The sequence below is a fragment of the Trifolium pratense genome, linkage group LG7 (assembly GCF_020283565.1).
Source record: "Trifolium pratense cultivar HEN17-A07 linkage group LG7, ARS_RC_1.1, whole genome shotgun sequence".
NCBI lineage: Eukaryota > Viridiplantae > Streptophyta > Magnoliopsida > Fabales > Fabaceae > Trifolium > Trifolium pratense.
In genome coordinates this window covers 17010903-17029525 of record NC_060065.1, presented here as the reverse complement: position 1 = coordinate 17029525, position 18623 = coordinate 17010903, and the positions used below count along the sequence as shown (strand labels likewise).

General features: G+C 32.8%; 1 protein-coding gene and 1 long non-coding RNA gene across 2 annotated transcripts; both read right to left on the bottom strand.

Annotated features, from left to right (window-relative positions):
- Positions 1 to 13195: 13195 nt before the first annotated feature.
- LOC123894509 lies at positions 13196 to 13635 on the bottom strand. Its single transcript, XR_006803833.1, has 3 exons — positions 13544 to 13635; positions 13346 to 13467; positions 13196 to 13249 (listed from the first exon to the last, which is right to left on the bottom strand). It is a non-coding gene; the product is annotated as an uncharacterized LOC123894509 (long non-coding RNA).
- Positions 13636 to 13943: 308 nt separating this feature from the next.
- LOC123895964 lies at positions 13944 to 14962 on the bottom strand. The gene is made up of 3 exons (XM_045946428.1): positions 14459 to 14962; positions 14149 to 14328; positions 13944 to 14003 (listed from the first exon to the last, which is right to left on the bottom strand). Exons 1-3 carry the CDS (start codon positions 14906 to 14908, stop codon positions 13944 to 13946), a joined length of 690 nt encoding a protein of 229 aa, XP_045802384.1. The 5' UTR covers positions 14909 to 14962.
- Between the last annotated feature and the right edge of the window lie 3661 nt (positions 14963 to 18623).

The following is an 18623-nucleotide window of genomic DNA, read 5'->3' as shown; positions in this document are numbered from 1 at the left end:
CGGCATACCAGCACGCAGGAAACGTGCTCTGCAGAGGCGTGCCCAATCATCATTGGAGGATAGAAATTTCCAGCACAAAAGAAGCAACAAGGAAGTGTTAATTTTCCGTAGAGAACACAGATCTAACCCTCCCACTTCGTAAGGTAGACAAACAGTTTTCCAAGAAACAATGCAAATCATTCTAGTGTTAACCTCCCCGCTCCAAATAAAGTTGCGGATCCATTTCTCCATTCGATTCAGCAAGGAGATTGGCCATACGTAAACCTGTAAAGAATCAGTCAGCATACCATGAATTATAGAGCGAACGAGTTGCACTCTGCCCGTGATGGAAATAAAGGAGCCCTTCCAAGTAGCTAGCTTTGTTTTTATTTTGTCAGCAAGGGCACAAAGATGAATGCTCTTAGGCTTGCCCATAAAAATTGGACAACCAAGATAAATAAAAGGTAGGCTGCCCGAAGTGAAGCCAAAGAGATTAGAAAGCATAAGCATTCGAGCATTAGAGATCGAGCCCACGTAAAATTTACTCTTTTGATGATTGATGAGTTGACCCGAGGCTTGACCATAAAGTTTAAAAATGAGAAGCAGCTGCTTGATATTTTTCTTCGATGCCTTGCAGAATATCATGATGTCGTCTGCATACAAAACATGGGAGGGGACCTGAATGCCGTGATAAAGGGTCATAGGTTGTAAAGCACCTGCCGTCATTGCCTTGGAGATGCACCGGATAAACACCTCTTCAGCAATACAGAACAGCAAAGGTGACAGAGGGTCCCCTTGCCGAACACCTGTCAGAATTAAAATAACCCACAGACCTACCATTGACAAGAACTGATAATCTCGCGGAGTGTAAAATTTCAGAAATCCAGTCACAAAAGGTGTTACCAAACCCAAATTTGCGTAAGACGTACATCAAAAACAACCAATCAATAGTATCAAAAGCCTTTTGAATGTCGATTTTGAGAGCAATGTCACCTGCAAAGCATTTCTTAGAAAGAATATTAATGGCTTCAGACGTCACAATAACACAGTTTGATATATGTCTTCCTGGGATGAAGCCACGTTGATGTGTGGAAATAATTTTAGAAGCAATCAGAGACAACCTGTCCGCTAGGATCTTGGTGATAATCTTGAATTGAAAATTCGCCAGAGCAATTGGCCTGAACTTCGCAATAGTATATGCACCCGGGGACTTTGGAATCAAGATTAGAAGACTGGAATTGAAATTAGGGATGAACCGAAGCAATTATGTCATGGTGAATAATATCCCAAAAGGTCTGATAGAAATATCCACTGTAGCCATCCGGACCCGGAGCACCATCTCCATTCATCTCAAACACGGAAGATTTAATCTCAGCAGGAGACGGCAAACGCACTAACGCTACATTATCCTCACCAGATACCAGGCTAGGAATACATTCTTGGACCAAAGTATTGGGGATACACGTGGTGGCACCACTGAAGATGTTTTGAAAATAATTGAAAATGTGATTCTCCAATTCCGCGGAATCTGTCAACATGCCTTCCTCCCCATTGAGTAGGTGAATTCAAAAAAACCGTTGAGCAAAGTATGTTCATCTTTCAGTTGAAGTTGGAGTTACTAAACTCATGCATACCACCCGATAGTTAGATTCAGAAAACATATTGTATCTCACAATGGCATTTCACATTACATAATTGCATTTAGGGTCATAAAAACACAATATATCATTCTTAATATTTTGATGATTAAAAATTAATATTCAAACTAATGTTTAGGCATCATCAAGCTTTTCCATTATGAATAAATTGTTCATGGTGTAGTTTCTTCAATGGTCATGGAGGCATCCCAATACTTACAAAACTCAAGAAGCAAAAAATATTCATTGATTCCTGCAATCAAATTCAGGGTTATTAGGCTCATATATACCACCCCACTTTTTAATATCATGGAATATGATCCCATCTCATAGTGGCAAGTCACGGGCAAGAATTGTGTTTAGAATCATCAAAGCTTACAGTAGATATTATCATAAAAATTCATATCAAGTCATCATCCGACTTTTGAGTAAAATGTTCACAATGCTTCTTTTAGAGGGTCGTCTACGCAGCCGACACTGAAAAAATTAATTGAACCAGCAATACTTGGATTCCTTCCCAGTCATCGAAACTTCCCAACAACTATAAAATGGAGCAAATTATGTTTCTCAGTGGTCATTCTCATTATAGTATTGCATTAAACTTATAAAAGCAAAATATATATCATTGCTTATTGCTTGTATTACAAATATAAATTCTTACTCATACCAATATCATATTTAACGCATCATCCAACTATTAGAACAAAAAGTTCATAATGATTCATATATGATCATGGAAGAAATCAAATATATTGATTCCTTTCAGGTAATCAAGGTAACCAAACAATTACAAAACTTATGATCATGTTGAGTAATATATTGGCAATTCTCATACTAGAATTCATTTTCATAAAAACGCTAAATATCATTCCTAAGGGTCAATAAGGAATCGCATCACTTGCCAAATTTATAGAACAATACTTTTATTTTTTGACTTATATAGCTTTAATAGATAATCAGATTCCTCTTTAAAGGAGAAAACAAACTTGTTCAAAAACAAATCCTCAGTATAAGTAAAGGGTATAACTAAGCTTGCATCCTTGTTTCTTAAACCTTTCATCAGAAGATATTGCAGAACTAAGGCCCTTGGAATGATCCTTTTCTGCAAACTATAACTTCAAACAAGTGGCTTTTTAGTAATTGCCAAGGAATTCCAACCCAATTGATTAACCCAAAAACTCATCACCAAATTAATCTTATCAATTGAAACCAACATAACACCAGGATGTGACCTAAATCCATGAGAAACAACTTCATCAGACCAACCCCATTTCTTGAAGGTATCAACTTTCTCATCCCAAAGTTTTTCACTCATACCTTTCTTGGCCATCAAAGCTATCCCAAAATTAATCACTGAAGAACAATACTTTTAAATTATGAGTTATGAGTAAAATGTTTATAATATTTCTTTTAGATTCAAGGAGGCATCTCACAACTTCTAAATTCATGGAACAAATAATATTCAGGGTTCGTTTCGGATCATCGAAGCATCCCATATTTTATTTTATAGTGGCAATTAACATTTTAGAATTGCATCCAATTCAGGTCATAAAAAGGACAACAAATTTGTCTCTTATATTATGAATCAAATTTCATATCAATATCTCATTTACATCAGCATCCAACTTTTACATTATGAGTAAGATATTCATGTTTCCTTAGGGTCAATGAGTCATACCAACATTTCAAAATTCATGGAACAAATAATATGAATGATTCATTTCAAATCATCGAGACATCTCATGTTCTATCTCATGCGACAACTCTCAATCTAGGATTGCAGTAAGAATCATAAAAGCACAATAGATTCATCCATTATTATATTTTAAAGGAATAAAATTTCACATATCAAAATACCATTTAAGATAGCATCCACCTACTTGAAACATTTATAGAACAAATAATTACCATAATTCTGTTTCGGTCATCGAAGCATCCCATATTCCATCTCACAGTGGCAATTCTCCGTCTATATTTGCATTCAGGGTCATTAAATCACAACAAATCCATCGCTTCTATTATGAATGTATAAAATCCAATTCATATAATATAACATTGAAGGCATCAGACAACTTTTAAATTATAAGTAAATTGACAATGCTTCCTTTACTGGCAGTCAGAGAAGGGGTTTGTACTGCCAGCATAGTCACCGTTGAAGAGAGAAGCTGGAGCTGTCCAACTAGGCTAATCTGCATCAGAAGGAAAAGGCAAGGATGTAAACATCAAAATTTTGAAACCGACACAGGAAATCTTAATAAGTGCTACCTAGCATTAGCATTTAGATGCAGTTTTCTCGCATAGATAATAAGCCAGGACCCAGATTAGCACAAAGATTATGAGTCAAATAATTAGAACTCTGGCTCCAATTTAAGAATGTATGATCCTATTATCTTCCTCTATGAAAAAATAACCCATTATTTTATTAGTTGGTTCAATGACCAGAATGGATTTTCATCTTTCAGACCACTTTTCAAAATATCCAGAGGATTGTGATCACCTTCCAGAATCTAAAAATATGGATTACCGCGTATTCTCATTCCTTTAAAGTATGCATGCATTTTGCTTTATTTTGATGCAACTTTTCTATCTTAGTGCAGTTAGAAACATGGTTAGCAGAATCGGGATCAAAGTCGTAGAATCCATGGATTTTGCGATTTTGCAATTAAACTAGTATTTAGTTATGGGCGACAGACACAAATCCAATGAAAAGAGAATATGACAGCTACTGAACCTGTCTTTCTCTTTTCCTTACTCTCCACTCTCCAGTGTGCATCTGGTTATAGTAACAAATTTGATTACAATTATTTCTCATTTTCCAAATAGCAATACTTTTTATAGCCACATATTTACTTAACTGACACTTGGCAAATTTAATGATATGCCTGCCATAACTTCTCTAATCCATACAGAATCTAAACAGTACTCTAGTTGTACTATCATTAAATGGTGTTCTAAGTTAGCCTTATAAAATCCCTATAAATTAACTAACTATCAAGAATCAACCTCTTATGGCAACAACCCCCTTTTATCTTGAATAAAAATTACATTTAATATATTAATGCTTTGAAGCTCTAGCATTTATATCAAACCTCAAAAGAATAAAAAAGGAAACAGGATATGGGGAACTTCAAAAATTGGTTTTGACTATCTGTTCTGCCTTTCCCAATTGATTGAATATCAGAAGCAGAATTAATAAAAGTTAGACAAGTGAAAACATATTGAAATTACATTTGATAGGAAATGGGGAACTTCAAAATTTGGTTGCAACTATTTGGTTCGTCTTAACAAATTGGTGGAATATATGAAGAAGCGGTAGCAATTAAATATTATTCAAATACTAAGATCATGGACTACAAGCAATGAACAAAAATCAATTTAGTATTATAAATACACTCATTGTGCAGTCATATGACACAAGACATTCCCTCCCAATGCAATATTTTATATTTACATGGTAAGTTTTTCCTTTGTTTATGTAATAAAAAATATATATCTACAAATGCACACTGTCTATTTGATTGCAAGGGCTTCAAATAAGACAAAACAAGTTCTGATCAACAAAAAAAAAAAAAAACCAAGTTTGTAAGTACAGTCTTACCGTCATTGAAATTTCTTCATGATTGAAGGTTGAGCTTAGCAAGTGGCTTTTATTATCATTGGGATGATCCAGCGGCCTGCCTACATTCAGTTCCCGTCCACCAGCAAAAGACACCATGGTGTCAGAGTTGGCTCCATGTAATGCTGCTGTGGATTCATCATTGACCAAACCCAACTTCTTATCATCCTTTTGAGTGTCTGTCTGCATTCACTTCAGCAGTCAAGAGTCAGTCCCATAATTTTCCATCATCGGATATGGAGATCAAATGTATCTTAGAAATAATGTGGGACTCGTCACAAAAGTCAAAAGGATTATCAAAATCCTCGTGAAGGTAAAGGAGAACTAGGTATGCCAGAATAGTTCTTGCCAATGTTCTGGAGAGTGGTGTCTGATTGGCATAAAACGACGGAATGTATCGAAGGAGAAGGGACGGAGGTACCAACAAATGGCATTAACTCTTCCATCAAATACATAATGTGTGCTTGTTCCCCACTGTGATCAAATTCAGATAAGTATAACCCTTTGTTACAGAAACACACTTGCAAGTAAATCAGCTAGACACTGATTTCAGGAAATGAAGGGTCTGGAGAGGCAAAAGAGTGTATGAATCCATCTCATATATTTTGAATGAATCAAAATTCAATTCATATCAATATCGCATCGAAACCATCCAACAACTTTTACATTATCAAGTAAAGAGTTCATAATGGTTTTTTATGGTCATTGAGGCATCTAAATATTAGCAGCAGTTTATATAACGAACAATATTCATTGATTCTTTTCCAGTCATTGAGACATTCAATAATCTATCCCTTATATGTTGAATAAATCAAATTCAATTCATGTCAATATCGCATCGAAGGCATCATGTAACTTTTACATTATGAGTAAAGAATTCATAATGTTTTTTAATGGTCTATGAGGCATCCAAATACTAGCAACATTTTATAAAACAGATGATATACGTTGATTCCTTTCGGGTCATCGACGCATCCAATAATCCATCCCTCATATTATGAACGAATCAAATTCATATCAATATTGTATCGAAGGCATCAGGCAACTTTTACATTATGAGTAAAGAGTTCATAATGTTTTTTATGGTCAATGAGGCATCCAAATAGTAGCAACAATTTATATATGACAAATAATATTCATTGGTTCCTTTCGGGTCATTGAGGCATCCAATAATCCATCCCTTATATTATGAATGAGTCAAATTCAATTCATATTAATATCACATCGAAGGCACCAGGCAACTTTTACATCATGAGTGAAGTGTTCATAATGTTCTTACGGTCAATGAGGCTTCAAAATACTAGGAACAGTTCATATAACAAATAATATTCATAGATTGTTTTTGGGTCATCATGGCATCTAATAATCCATCCCTTATATTATGAATCCCTTATATTGTGAATGAATCAAATTCAATTCATATCGATATCGCATCAAAGGCATCAGGCAACTTTTACATTATGAGTAAAGAGTTCATAATGTTTTTTTACAGTCAATGGGATTTCCAAATACTAGCAACAATTTATATAAGAAATAATATTCATCGATTCATTTCAGGTCATCAAGGCAGCCAATATTCTCAACAGTTAGGCTCATATTTCATCCCACAGTATAGAATTGCATTCAAGTCATAAAAAATTGGTAGTCCGTAGTCCAACAGCAAAAGATTGAAACATGTACCAATTATAAATCGAAGGAGCTAATCTTTTGTAACGAAATTCCAAAATTACAATTAAAAGATCAAAATTCAATTACCTGAGCAAATGAATAAATTGCTTTTCGAAACTCAGCACACGAGATGGCATTAACTCTTCCATCGAATACATAATGTGTGCTTGTTCCCCACTGTGATCAAATGCAGATAAGTATAACTCTTAGTTACAGAAACACACTTACAACTTGCAAGTAAATCAGCCGGACACTGATTTCAGGAAATGAAGGGTCTACAGAGGCAAGAGTGTGAGGGAGCAGAAATGTATGTGGCGTCTACTGAGATGGCTGCATAGATATTTTGGGCATTGTATATTTTATGTAGACCTATGGCCCAACATGTGTTTTAAAAGGTCAAATGACATTAAAAAATATTATTAACAATAATAAACAGAGCAATGCAAACCAATATGGTTACTGAAACAGCTCAAAAAAGCAAAATACACATTCTATGATTGCATTTATGGTCATTATATCTCAACGAATCCATCTCATATATTTTGAATGAATCAAAATTCAAATCATATCAATATCGCATCGAAGGCAGCCAACAACTTTTACATTATCAGTAAAGAGTTCATAATGTTCTTTACGGTCACTGAGGCGTCCAAATATTAGCAGCAGTTTATATAACAAATAATATTCATTGATTCTTCTCCAGTCATCGAGACATCCTATAATCTATCGCTTATATTTTGAATAAATCAAATTCAATTCATGTCAATATCGCAATGAAGGCATCATGTAACTTTAACATTATGATTAAAGAGTTCATAATGTTTATTTTACAGTCAATGAGACATCCAAAAATGTACTAGCAACACTTTAACAAATAATATTCATTGGTTTCTTTCGGGTCATCAAGACATCCAATAATCCATCCCTTATATTAAGAATGAATTAAATTCAATTCATATTAATATCGCATCGAAGGCATCGGGCAACTTTTACATTATGAGTAAAGAATTCATAATGTTTTTTTATGGTCAATGAGGCATCCAAATACTAGCAACATTTTATAAAATAGATAATATTCATTGATTCCTTTGGGGTCATTGAGGCATCCGATAATCCATCCCTCATATTATGAATGAATCAAATTCAATTCATATCAATATTGCATCGAAGGCATCAGACAACTTTTACATTATGTGTAAAGAGTTCATAATGTTTTTTTTACGGTCAATGAGACATCCAAATACTAGCAACAATAATATTCATTGGTTCCTATCGGGTCATCGGCATCCAATAATCCATCCCTTATATTATGAATGAATCAAATTCAATTCATATTCATATTGATAGCTCAACTGTAGCTAATTAATTATGATAGCAATATCATAAAAATGATTATTTTCAGGTAGATTTTTCACTTATGATGGTTTTATTTTATATGTATAAAAATATTTTCCATTTAGAACTGCATCTTGCTTGACTTCACCAGTTATCTTTAAAACCAAACAAAACAGAAAGAACAGAAAGTCCAGGACGGTCATCAACAGATCAAAGTACTGAATATTCACATGACAAAATTTACCACCGGATTCTCATTAATAAAGAAAGCGGGGTTTTATCAAAGTTATAACTACTTGAATGTCGAAGCAATACAGACTAAAAACGGTCCTATATGATTGTGCAGCCATCTTGTATTTTAAGGCAGCCACATACAAAGTACAAACATAAAATCCAGCACAAAAGGATTCATAATGTTTTTTATCGTCAATGAGGCATCCAAATACTAGCTAGCAACATTTTATAAAATAGATAATATTCATTGATTCCTTTCGGGTCATCAGGCATCCAATAATCCATCCCTCATATTATGAATGAATCAAATTCAATTCATATCAATATCACATCGAAGGCATCAGACAACTTTTACATTATGAGTAAAGAGTTCATAATGTTTTATACGGTCAATGAGGCATCCAAATACTAGCAACAAATAATATTCATTGGTTCCTTTCGGGTCATCGGCATCCAATAATCCATCCCATATAATATGAATGAATCAAATTCAATTCATATTGATATCGCATCGAAGGCATCATGCAACTTTTACATTATGAGTAAAGTGTTCATAATGTTTTTACGGTCAATGAGGCTTCCAAATACTAGCAACCGTTTATATAACAAATAATATTCATCGAAGCAGCCGATAGTCTCAAAATTTAGGCTCATATATTATCTTGCAGTATCGAAATCGAATTGCATTCACGTCATAAAAGCTCAATAGATACCATCCTTATATTGTGAATACAAATTTACACTCATAATGAATTTAAAGCATTGTAAATTTTTACATTATAAATAAAGTGGGCATCATGTATTTTTTCTTTAAAATAGCTCAGGCATCCCAACAATTACAGAATCTTGGAGAGAAAAAAAATATTCATCCATTCCTACCATCAAAGTTGGGGTTTATATCATCTTTTTTCAAATTACAAAAAGTAATTTCAAATCAGATGGACAATTCACATTAAAGAACTATCATCCAACTTGTTCAACTTGTACATAATGAATATAGTTCGCCAACTGTTTTAAAATTTAGGCTCATATAGTGCAGAAAAAATATTTCTTTCCAACAAAAAACAAAAAATCTCATAGATTTGTATACCACAGTTAAATTTTTCACTCACAAAATGGTATGTTCTTTATTAAAACAAAAGTAGAAGATTGAAGCATCTGAATCAAGAATGAAAAAATTGATAATCCAACATCAGAAGATTGAAGCATGCATCTTGAGTCAAGAATGAAAAAATTGGTAATCCAACAAACAAACATGTACCAAGTATAAATCGAAGGGGCAAATCATTTGTAAGGAATTTCCAAAATTACAATCAAAAGATCAAAATTCTATTACCTGGGCAAATGAATAAATTGCTTTTCGAAATTCGTCGCACGTTTGAACCCTGTCTTGAAGAAAACAAGATTCCGTCAATCTTCGAACACTTAGCGCTGCAATCTTCGAAGAGGAACGCAAATTTGTGAAACTGGAAGAATTTGAAGATGATCGAGAGACACACGATTTAGGGTTTGGAGATGATCGAGAGATACAACCTTCGTAACTCAAAATTCAAATCTTGATTTTTAGGGTTTCTCTTCAGAGAACGCGTGTTTAAACCTTTTCTTTTCTTTGAAGAAAAATTCAAAATGGGAACACGGAATGAAACTATCATTAAGGTGTAATGTATGCTACTAGTGTAAGACCCGTGCGGATCCGCACGGGTTTAATTAAAATATTTAATTAATACATAATCTAACAATTATTTTCAACCATAAATAGTAAAAATTATAAAGGATAAATTTTTTATAAATAAATTAAAAATAAAATTTCCCAAAGGTAAGACCAGATTATTAAAACTAATTGATATTTATATTCAAAGTCCGTACTACAGACACATGTTGCATGAGCATAAATAAATAAACTTTCAAATCATTGAAGCTAATGATAAGTTATCAAACATAATGACAATAAATCAGGTTCAATAACTTTATCACAAACAAAGTATTTCATAATATATATTTATCTTGAATGGAGGTCTTGCACATGATCGTAGATATGATGACCAATATATTCTTAATCCTTTAGCTTCTTTTTGAATCACTTTAGCACATTTGAATATTTGATCACAAAGTAATGATACAATTATTATCTGCACAGACCAACCCAAATAGATAAATTTCAATTCTAACTATAAGTAAATTACAAACCAATTAATATTCATCATCAGGAATAAGGGCATTCCACGACTTAATAAAATTACATACCATATATTAAAGAAAAATACCAAGACCTAGAAAACCATCAACAATTAATCATTAATATCAATCAAACGATACCGCGTCTACGATAATCATCGCAATCTTCACAATCTGCCAGATCTATTTCAATGACCTCAATATAAAAAACAATCTTAAATTCTTTCTCTCCAAATTGTTGTCCCATTGAAATGCAATTTTCAACAATATAGGGTTCAATATAATTAGCTAAATCCTTGCTAATGGGTAAATTGGCCAACCTTCGAGATAAAATGAAAGATAAAATAGAGAGATAGAAAAGAGGAATCTTGAAACTGAATTTATAGATAGGAGATACAATAAAATCACTTTCGGTTGGTATAGGTTGAAGTCCAGCCAAAGGCTGAACAAAAAGCTTATAGAATCCTTGTACATGAAGTTCTATTGTTATTGCTTTTTCATCGGAACTATTTGCAGACACTTTAGTAGTTTCTGCACTAATTGTGTGGTTATAGATTTTGCTAGGAATTTTAAGTTTCCATAGATCTAACATTTGGAGTGGAGTAAGGTTTGTGGGATTATTTGAGGAAGAAGACATTGAAATGGAGTAAGGTTTGTGGAGTAAGGTTTGCACACGTTACCTTGGTGTGAATAATCTCATCTATGAATATATGATTTTATAGAGTATAGATAGGAGAGTGTTAGAAGGTACTCCCTCCGGCCTCGTATCTAAGCAAAAGTATCATTTTTATGTTCATTGAAAAAATGATGTATTTAGACTAAATTTTAGACTAAATACATCCATTTTTCAAATAATCTAAAAAAGTTATTTTTAATTACATATAAGGCCGAAAGGAATACGGTATGTTTATAGATTAAAATTAATATTTGCATTGGATCCTGCTCCCTCCAATCTTAAATATTAGTAAAAATTATAACGTATTTGATCAAGTATAGACTAAATACATTTTGATTATATTTAAGATCGAATGAATGAAGTATACGTATAAATATGGCTGTTCCTAGATTTAACCAAACAATGAGGTATGTCAGAATTTTTCTTCTCACTGGGAGCACATGTGGAGTAAAAGTATAATCTAAAGACTCAAAGGAATATAATTATTACCTATAGTGATGAACTGTATTGGTCAAAAAAAAAAACTATGATGAATATCGGTAATTAATGAAATTACTGTGTACACAGAAAATATGGAAACAACAATCAAATCTGCAAACAGTATGGCAGGTAGAATATGTTGCGCGTGGACCGGGATTGTGGATTGTGTGAGACTGTAGTGCCACATTCACATGACTTTGGTTCTTTGTAGCTTACATTTTTCCTTAACAGGTTTTTGCAAGAGAACAAATAGAGTATCTTACTGCTCAAGCATGGCTTACTTCAAGTAAAGAAATAGAACAGAAGGTTTGTAATTACTTTCTGCATCATCACTCGACGTATTCACATCATTTTAATACTTTTTCTTGTACCACATCATTTTAATTAGCAGGTTTCAAAATTGAGCTTACAAACCGGCTTTTTCTTGCCACGTTACACGTTATGATTACAATTTTCCATCTTCTCCTTCACCAGACTAACAGCCTATGCCACATGAAACCACCGTTCACCCACACCAAAATTTCCCCAATTATACAATGGAAGATGCGAAAAACTAATTTCACTAATTTCTCAACCTATTCACAGGAACAATCCCTGGTGAAATAGTTAAAACCTCAAATGGATGTGGGTCAACAGACCGAGACTACCGACTTTCAGAAGACGGCGGCGGAGTATCTAAGAGGATATCAGAATCGAAAGAGCAGAGACTGATTTCGGTGGTGAGAATCAAAGTCGATGTCGACCGAATAAGGGATTCACAGCGGCGGTGAAAGGAATAACAAAGAGATTTAGGATTTCTTTTAAAGCATATTCATTCAATAAAAAAAACAAACCAAATGGCAAATTAGCGTCAATACTATTAATTCAAACGGACACGATTAAAACAATGGTACACCGACTTTTCCAGGTAAAACTCACACAATCCCGGTCCTAATGCATATATAAAAAGGCAACCATCATATATAAAAAACCAAAGAATTTAGTTTTTTAAATTTGAGTTACCCTATTTAATATATAATTTTTTAAAAAATCAGTGATAACTAAATTTCAACAGCGAGCATAAAGTCCCTAACTGCATACTCGGATAAACTAAACCAATTACCATTTCGATGTATTATATATGACAAAATGACACAAAAAAAAATTATATATAAATACTCCATCGCATCTTAATTATAAGCAAATTTTAAGCAAATTTTCACTTTTTAATTTCAATCAATAACTAATATATTCAGCCTTAATTATAAATCACATACAGTATCAAATATATCTAAAAATAAAAAATTTACTTATAAAAAAACCCAAAATAACCAATGTTTAACTAAAACATGAAAGATAACTAAATATTAATTTTACTCCATACCTCAACAGGAGATGACTCATTTTCTTGTAAATCAGGGTCAAGAAAAATCCTTGTGGTATTCATAACATCTTGAATGGAAACTTTCCCTATGATTGGAAAAGATTGGAAAAAAAAAAAGGGATATTATTACACACTTGTACAACCACAACTAAGAGAAAAGAACTAAAATAACAAACACTCACCTCTAAATATTTTAACTTTGGCAAACTGTAGTGCAACAACGTGGAGACCGGAAGGACAATTACCAATTAATCTTTGCAACTCATCAACATGATCACCAAACAACGCGCATTCACATTTACCACTGATCCGATTGAAAATTTAGTGTGCAAATAAATTTAGGCAAAAACCAATATTAACCGACTTAAACTTGGTATTACCTATTGTCTGTAAGTTCAAGCACAACCATCTTGATGACTTTGCCAGCACGAATATACTCCCTCTCATTTGATATACCAGAGATTAAACCAATTACATCTACACAATGACATAAGAAACAAATAACTTGATACACAATGACCATTAAATCGATGAAAATTACAAAATTTGTAAGGTTCTTCAAATCAAAATTACCTATTAGGTAATCATAGTTAACAGAGTAGCTAGCCACTTCAGCAAGATCGGTGAAAGAAAATCCCAAAATAGGAATATCAGAACTCGCAAAATTCTGAACTTTGGTATTCGATCGAAAAATCAATTTGTAAGGATGCAGAGTTGTACGATAAAATCCAACGACTGGAACAACATCAAAGTTTGATAGCTTATAAACTTCCCCTTCCTTTAATTTATTCTGGAATAGGTAAACAATTCTTTCCTTATCAAGGCATGAATCTTACCTCCCTGTGTATTATTCAAAGTTTCGTTATTTATAGATCAACCATCACCAAGAACACGAGAAACATATCAAAACAAAACCAAAAAAAAATAATCATACACAATAATCAATTCTATGAATTAGCAAACAAACCAAATATTACGAACAAACCTTCTCATCTATCAGCACCATTTCCATAGAGTTCAACTCATTAGGCTTCATAAAAGAAGAAATTGCCCACATACGGAGGACACGAACTTTGAACTTCCATGAATTATGCCCAGGAAGAACATCGCACAACATGTCAAATTGGGTTGCCATTTCGAAATCGAATTGGATGACTGATTCAGCCTCAAATGCAATGGAAGAAGAAAAGAAATTATGGATATTTATAAGTGAGAATCACAAACAATAACACACTGTTGAGAATAGTCTTATTCAAATGATTATAGAGAAAAGAAGAATCAGAATATTTTCTTACCCAATTGCTAGAAACAAAGCCGCATAGTATTCCCATAATCAGAATCAATTTACGCGCGCAAAGCTTTTGAAAAACGAATCTAAAACACCCTATTAAGCTGGAACAATCGCACATGATAAGCTGGCAGTGTTTCTGTGAGCATGTTGGTGTGAAAGCTCCTGGAACGGCGAAGAGAACGGCTTTTTTGCCTTTTGTTAGGTCGGAAACTGTTATGGTTTGGACTTCGCCGGCGGGGTCGAGGTATGAGAAGGTGGATTCGGGAAGTTTGTCGCCGACGGAGATGGTGGCGGAGATTTTGGATGAAGTGGAAAATCGGAGAGGTTTTGGGTTGAAACGGTTGAGTTTGAGGGGGAGGGTAAAATTGGAAGAGAGGGTTTTGGTTTTGGGAGATAAGAGTGATGTGGTGGTGGAAGAAGAGAGGAGTCTAGAGAAAGAGAGAGATGTATCCATTGATGAGAATTTTGAGGTACAATCTAATAGTAAAAACCCTATTTTTTCTAAACAAACAGTGGCCCAATCAAGGAGAGTTCAGTATTTTGAAAACTGGATGATTTTTGGCTGAAATAGTTCTCGACGAATGGGTTTGCATTGTTAATATATAGGATTTATTGGATACATTTACTGATTTACCCCCATACCCCTACACTTATCCGCGTTACCCCCTTATGCCAACGTGTTTAAACATTTTAATGGAATGGTTGGAGACTTGGAGGATTACAAAGGAAATTTTATTTATTTATTTATTTATAGATTTTCATATTGGTATTTTTTACTTATTTTATTAACTTGTATTTTGTTGTCAAGTAGTCTAGTGGTTAGAATTTCACCTAGTTTTAAGATGAATTAAGGTGAATAAGTGGGAATAACAAAGTTCGAACCTCGAACCCAGCAATAATTTACAATGCTCGTGTCAATTGAGATAAGCTCACGGTGATAAGTTTATTGATTTATTGATTTAAATTTACTGATTTAACAAGTTTTACAATTTTTTCAAAAATTTTATTCTAAATATTTGTTTTACCATAATATAATAATACTCCCTCCGTTCCAAAATACAACTCACTTTGGGGAAAAAAATTGTCTCAAAATGTAAGTCGTTTGACAATATCAATGTATAATTATTAATGATCTTCCTAAATTGCTCTTTTTATTCTCTTTTTTCATATTTTGTGATACATTTCTCATGTCATGCTTTTACGCATATCAATGAGAGAGAAATGAGAAGTTACTATTAAGTCTTTTTTTTCTTTTACACAGCTTTAAATGTTATGTGAAGGGTAAAAGAGGAAAAACATTATTTTTTTTACAACATTCATAAAAGTTAGTAATTCCTTAATATGCGTAAAAATATCAACGTGACTTACATTTTAGAATGGAGGGAGTAATCAACTTATATACTCCCTCCGGTCCTTATTATAAGGAACAGTTTGACAAAAACAAACAGACCAAGGAGACCTATTTTTTTTATTAAAAATTCTAAAATGTTATGTTTAATTCCAAAAATAACCTTGGTCTTAATTGATTGTTGTCTCTTGTAATTATCAATATATTAAACCACTATTCTTAATTCCAATGTAAGTCCTCATATACACAAGGCTAATTAATTCCAATGTTACATTATTATTTACGGCTCAAGTGAATCCTCAACAATTTCATTATCATCAAGTGAATCTTCAATAATCTCACTTTCAATTTCAAATGAATCTTCAATTTCAGGAAGCTTGTTCAAATCAAAAAGATTTTTCAGTTTTCCACCATGAGACTTGAAGTCATCTTCATTAAAGTTATGAGATGCCATGTCCATGTTCATGTGAGAAAGATAGGAATAATGGAGGGAAAAGAACTCATACATGAATATATAGATTTTATTGAATGGTGGTAGACCATTTACGTGACTCTTTGTTTACTAAAATTTGCCTCCAATTTTTTTGTATAGGAAATGTATGTGTAATTAATGTTAAGCATTGGAATAGGTTATATTGAGTATACAATTCAATTCAATAAGGGTATAAAAGGAATTACCTATTTAATAAAGCATAGATTTAAGGAGTGTTCCTTATATAAAGGACAAAAAAAAATCTAAATTGTTCCTTATAATAAGGACCGGAGGGAGTATTAAATAAAAATCATAATACTGGCCTAAAGGGGACATTTGGAGGCGGTTAAGGGACTTGCTCAGATTCAATATTGATAGTGGAAGAATTAGACTTGTTTCTCATCCTTCTTCGGAATCATACGCCTATGATGAGACAAAATGATTTGGGTCATATCAAAATGGGTAAGCAAGCAAGCCTTGTAGTGTGACCGCAACTCGCTAGCCGACACCGCAAAGAGTTCAGTGTAAAAAAAAAAAACTAAAGAGAATGCTCTTCCATTATTATACTGATGAATATTACCTTTCAACCCCTTACGCAATGAAGCAAAGTTTTGAACTTTAGTCGGGGGAAACTCAAGATAACTCTTTCATTCGTCGAAGCAGAAGCACGAGTCTCTAAACTATGTTTACAAAAAAAATTGAAAAAAAAAATGAATACAATAAAAAGATTATATACAAACTAGCGGACCAGGCAGGCGCGTTCCGCGCCTACATGTGTCTAACTTATGTACAAAAAAAGGATATGTTTTATGTTATGGTGAGCTTGTTAATAAAAAATTTTTGCTGCAAAAAAAAATGTGTCTTATATTATGGTGAGTTTGTTAATAAAAGATTTTTGTTGCTACTAAAAAAAATCAGGGATATTATTGGTATTATGGAAAGTCCACACAAAAACTCATGTATTCTCTTTATATTATATATAATTATGGAAAGTCCACACAAAAACTCATGTATTCTCTTTATATATAATATAGATATAGATATAGATATAGAATAGATATAGATATATAATAGATATATAGCATAGAGATATATGCATAAAAATAGTAACAAAACAAAAAAAAATTGACGCAAAACAAAAATATATATAAACAAAAAATATATTCCGTAAAAAAATAATAATTTAATGATTATAGAAAGTTTAGTCAATAAAAACAAATATAGAAAAATTAATAATATTTCACATTTTCTACCATTTTATGTAATTCTACTCTAATAAGAATCAACAATTGATAATAAAAGTAGTATAATACAGTTAATTACCATCAAATTTAATAAATTGCCCTAAACATTTCTAATCAAATTTCTATTTTTTTTATTAAAGAATATACACTGGACCGATATTTGTCATTAATACATGAAAATTGAAGAGCTTCTGAAAGCCATAGAACTTGAGCAGGAGTCTCTGATATGTCACTGTCAAGCTCATAGTCAAATTTGTCTTCATCTGATCATGTGTAGAATTAAACAAACTCCTCAAAGACAAGTGGAAAGAGGGGGTGATTTATGGTCAATTTTGCCGCTGCACAAAAACTCAAATCATCCCCCTTTGCTTTTTCTTCTTGTCAATCTACTAAAGATGAGTGATTTATGGTCAATTTTGATTTGAAATCACCTTCTTGATCATTTTATATTTTTTTATTTAAATAATTGATTTTCTTCACAAATTTTTAGATTTCATTTGAGTTTTCTTTGTTGTTGTCTGGTGTTGTTTTAATCCCGTCTTAGTACGGAGTTGTTTGTTTTGAGTTCCTGTGTTGGTACAATGTTTTCCCATTGTAGTACGAAGTTTGTTTTGTTTAAATTTGCAGATTTGTTTCGATCCAAATTAAGTGCGGATTCAATGATTTTAGCGTCGTCAACGTTGCAGATTCGGATGCATTACTATTCCGGACACTTGAATCTTATCATATCAATTGTAGGCTTTGTCACTGACATTAGGTCGTTTTATGCTATTAACTTGGATGCCGTGAACTTGTTCGCATATTCATCGTTTTTAGTCGTTAGCAAACTTAAATATGTAATGATTTCGATCGATGTAATATACTGATTTGAATGAATGAATATTGTTGTTTGTTAGTAAAAAAAAAAAAAAGCGGAAAGAAACCGTAATATCCTTATATTTCAAATGTCTTTCAATGACATTGTCCAAATCAAGGATAAAACCAACGTCTCTGATAAAGCTTCTCCGAGACTCAAATTTGGGTGTTTTTTTTTCTTCCTAATATCCTTATATTTCTAATGGCAAATTGTTAGTTGTTAGTGATTTTTATCATTGTCAAGAATTGA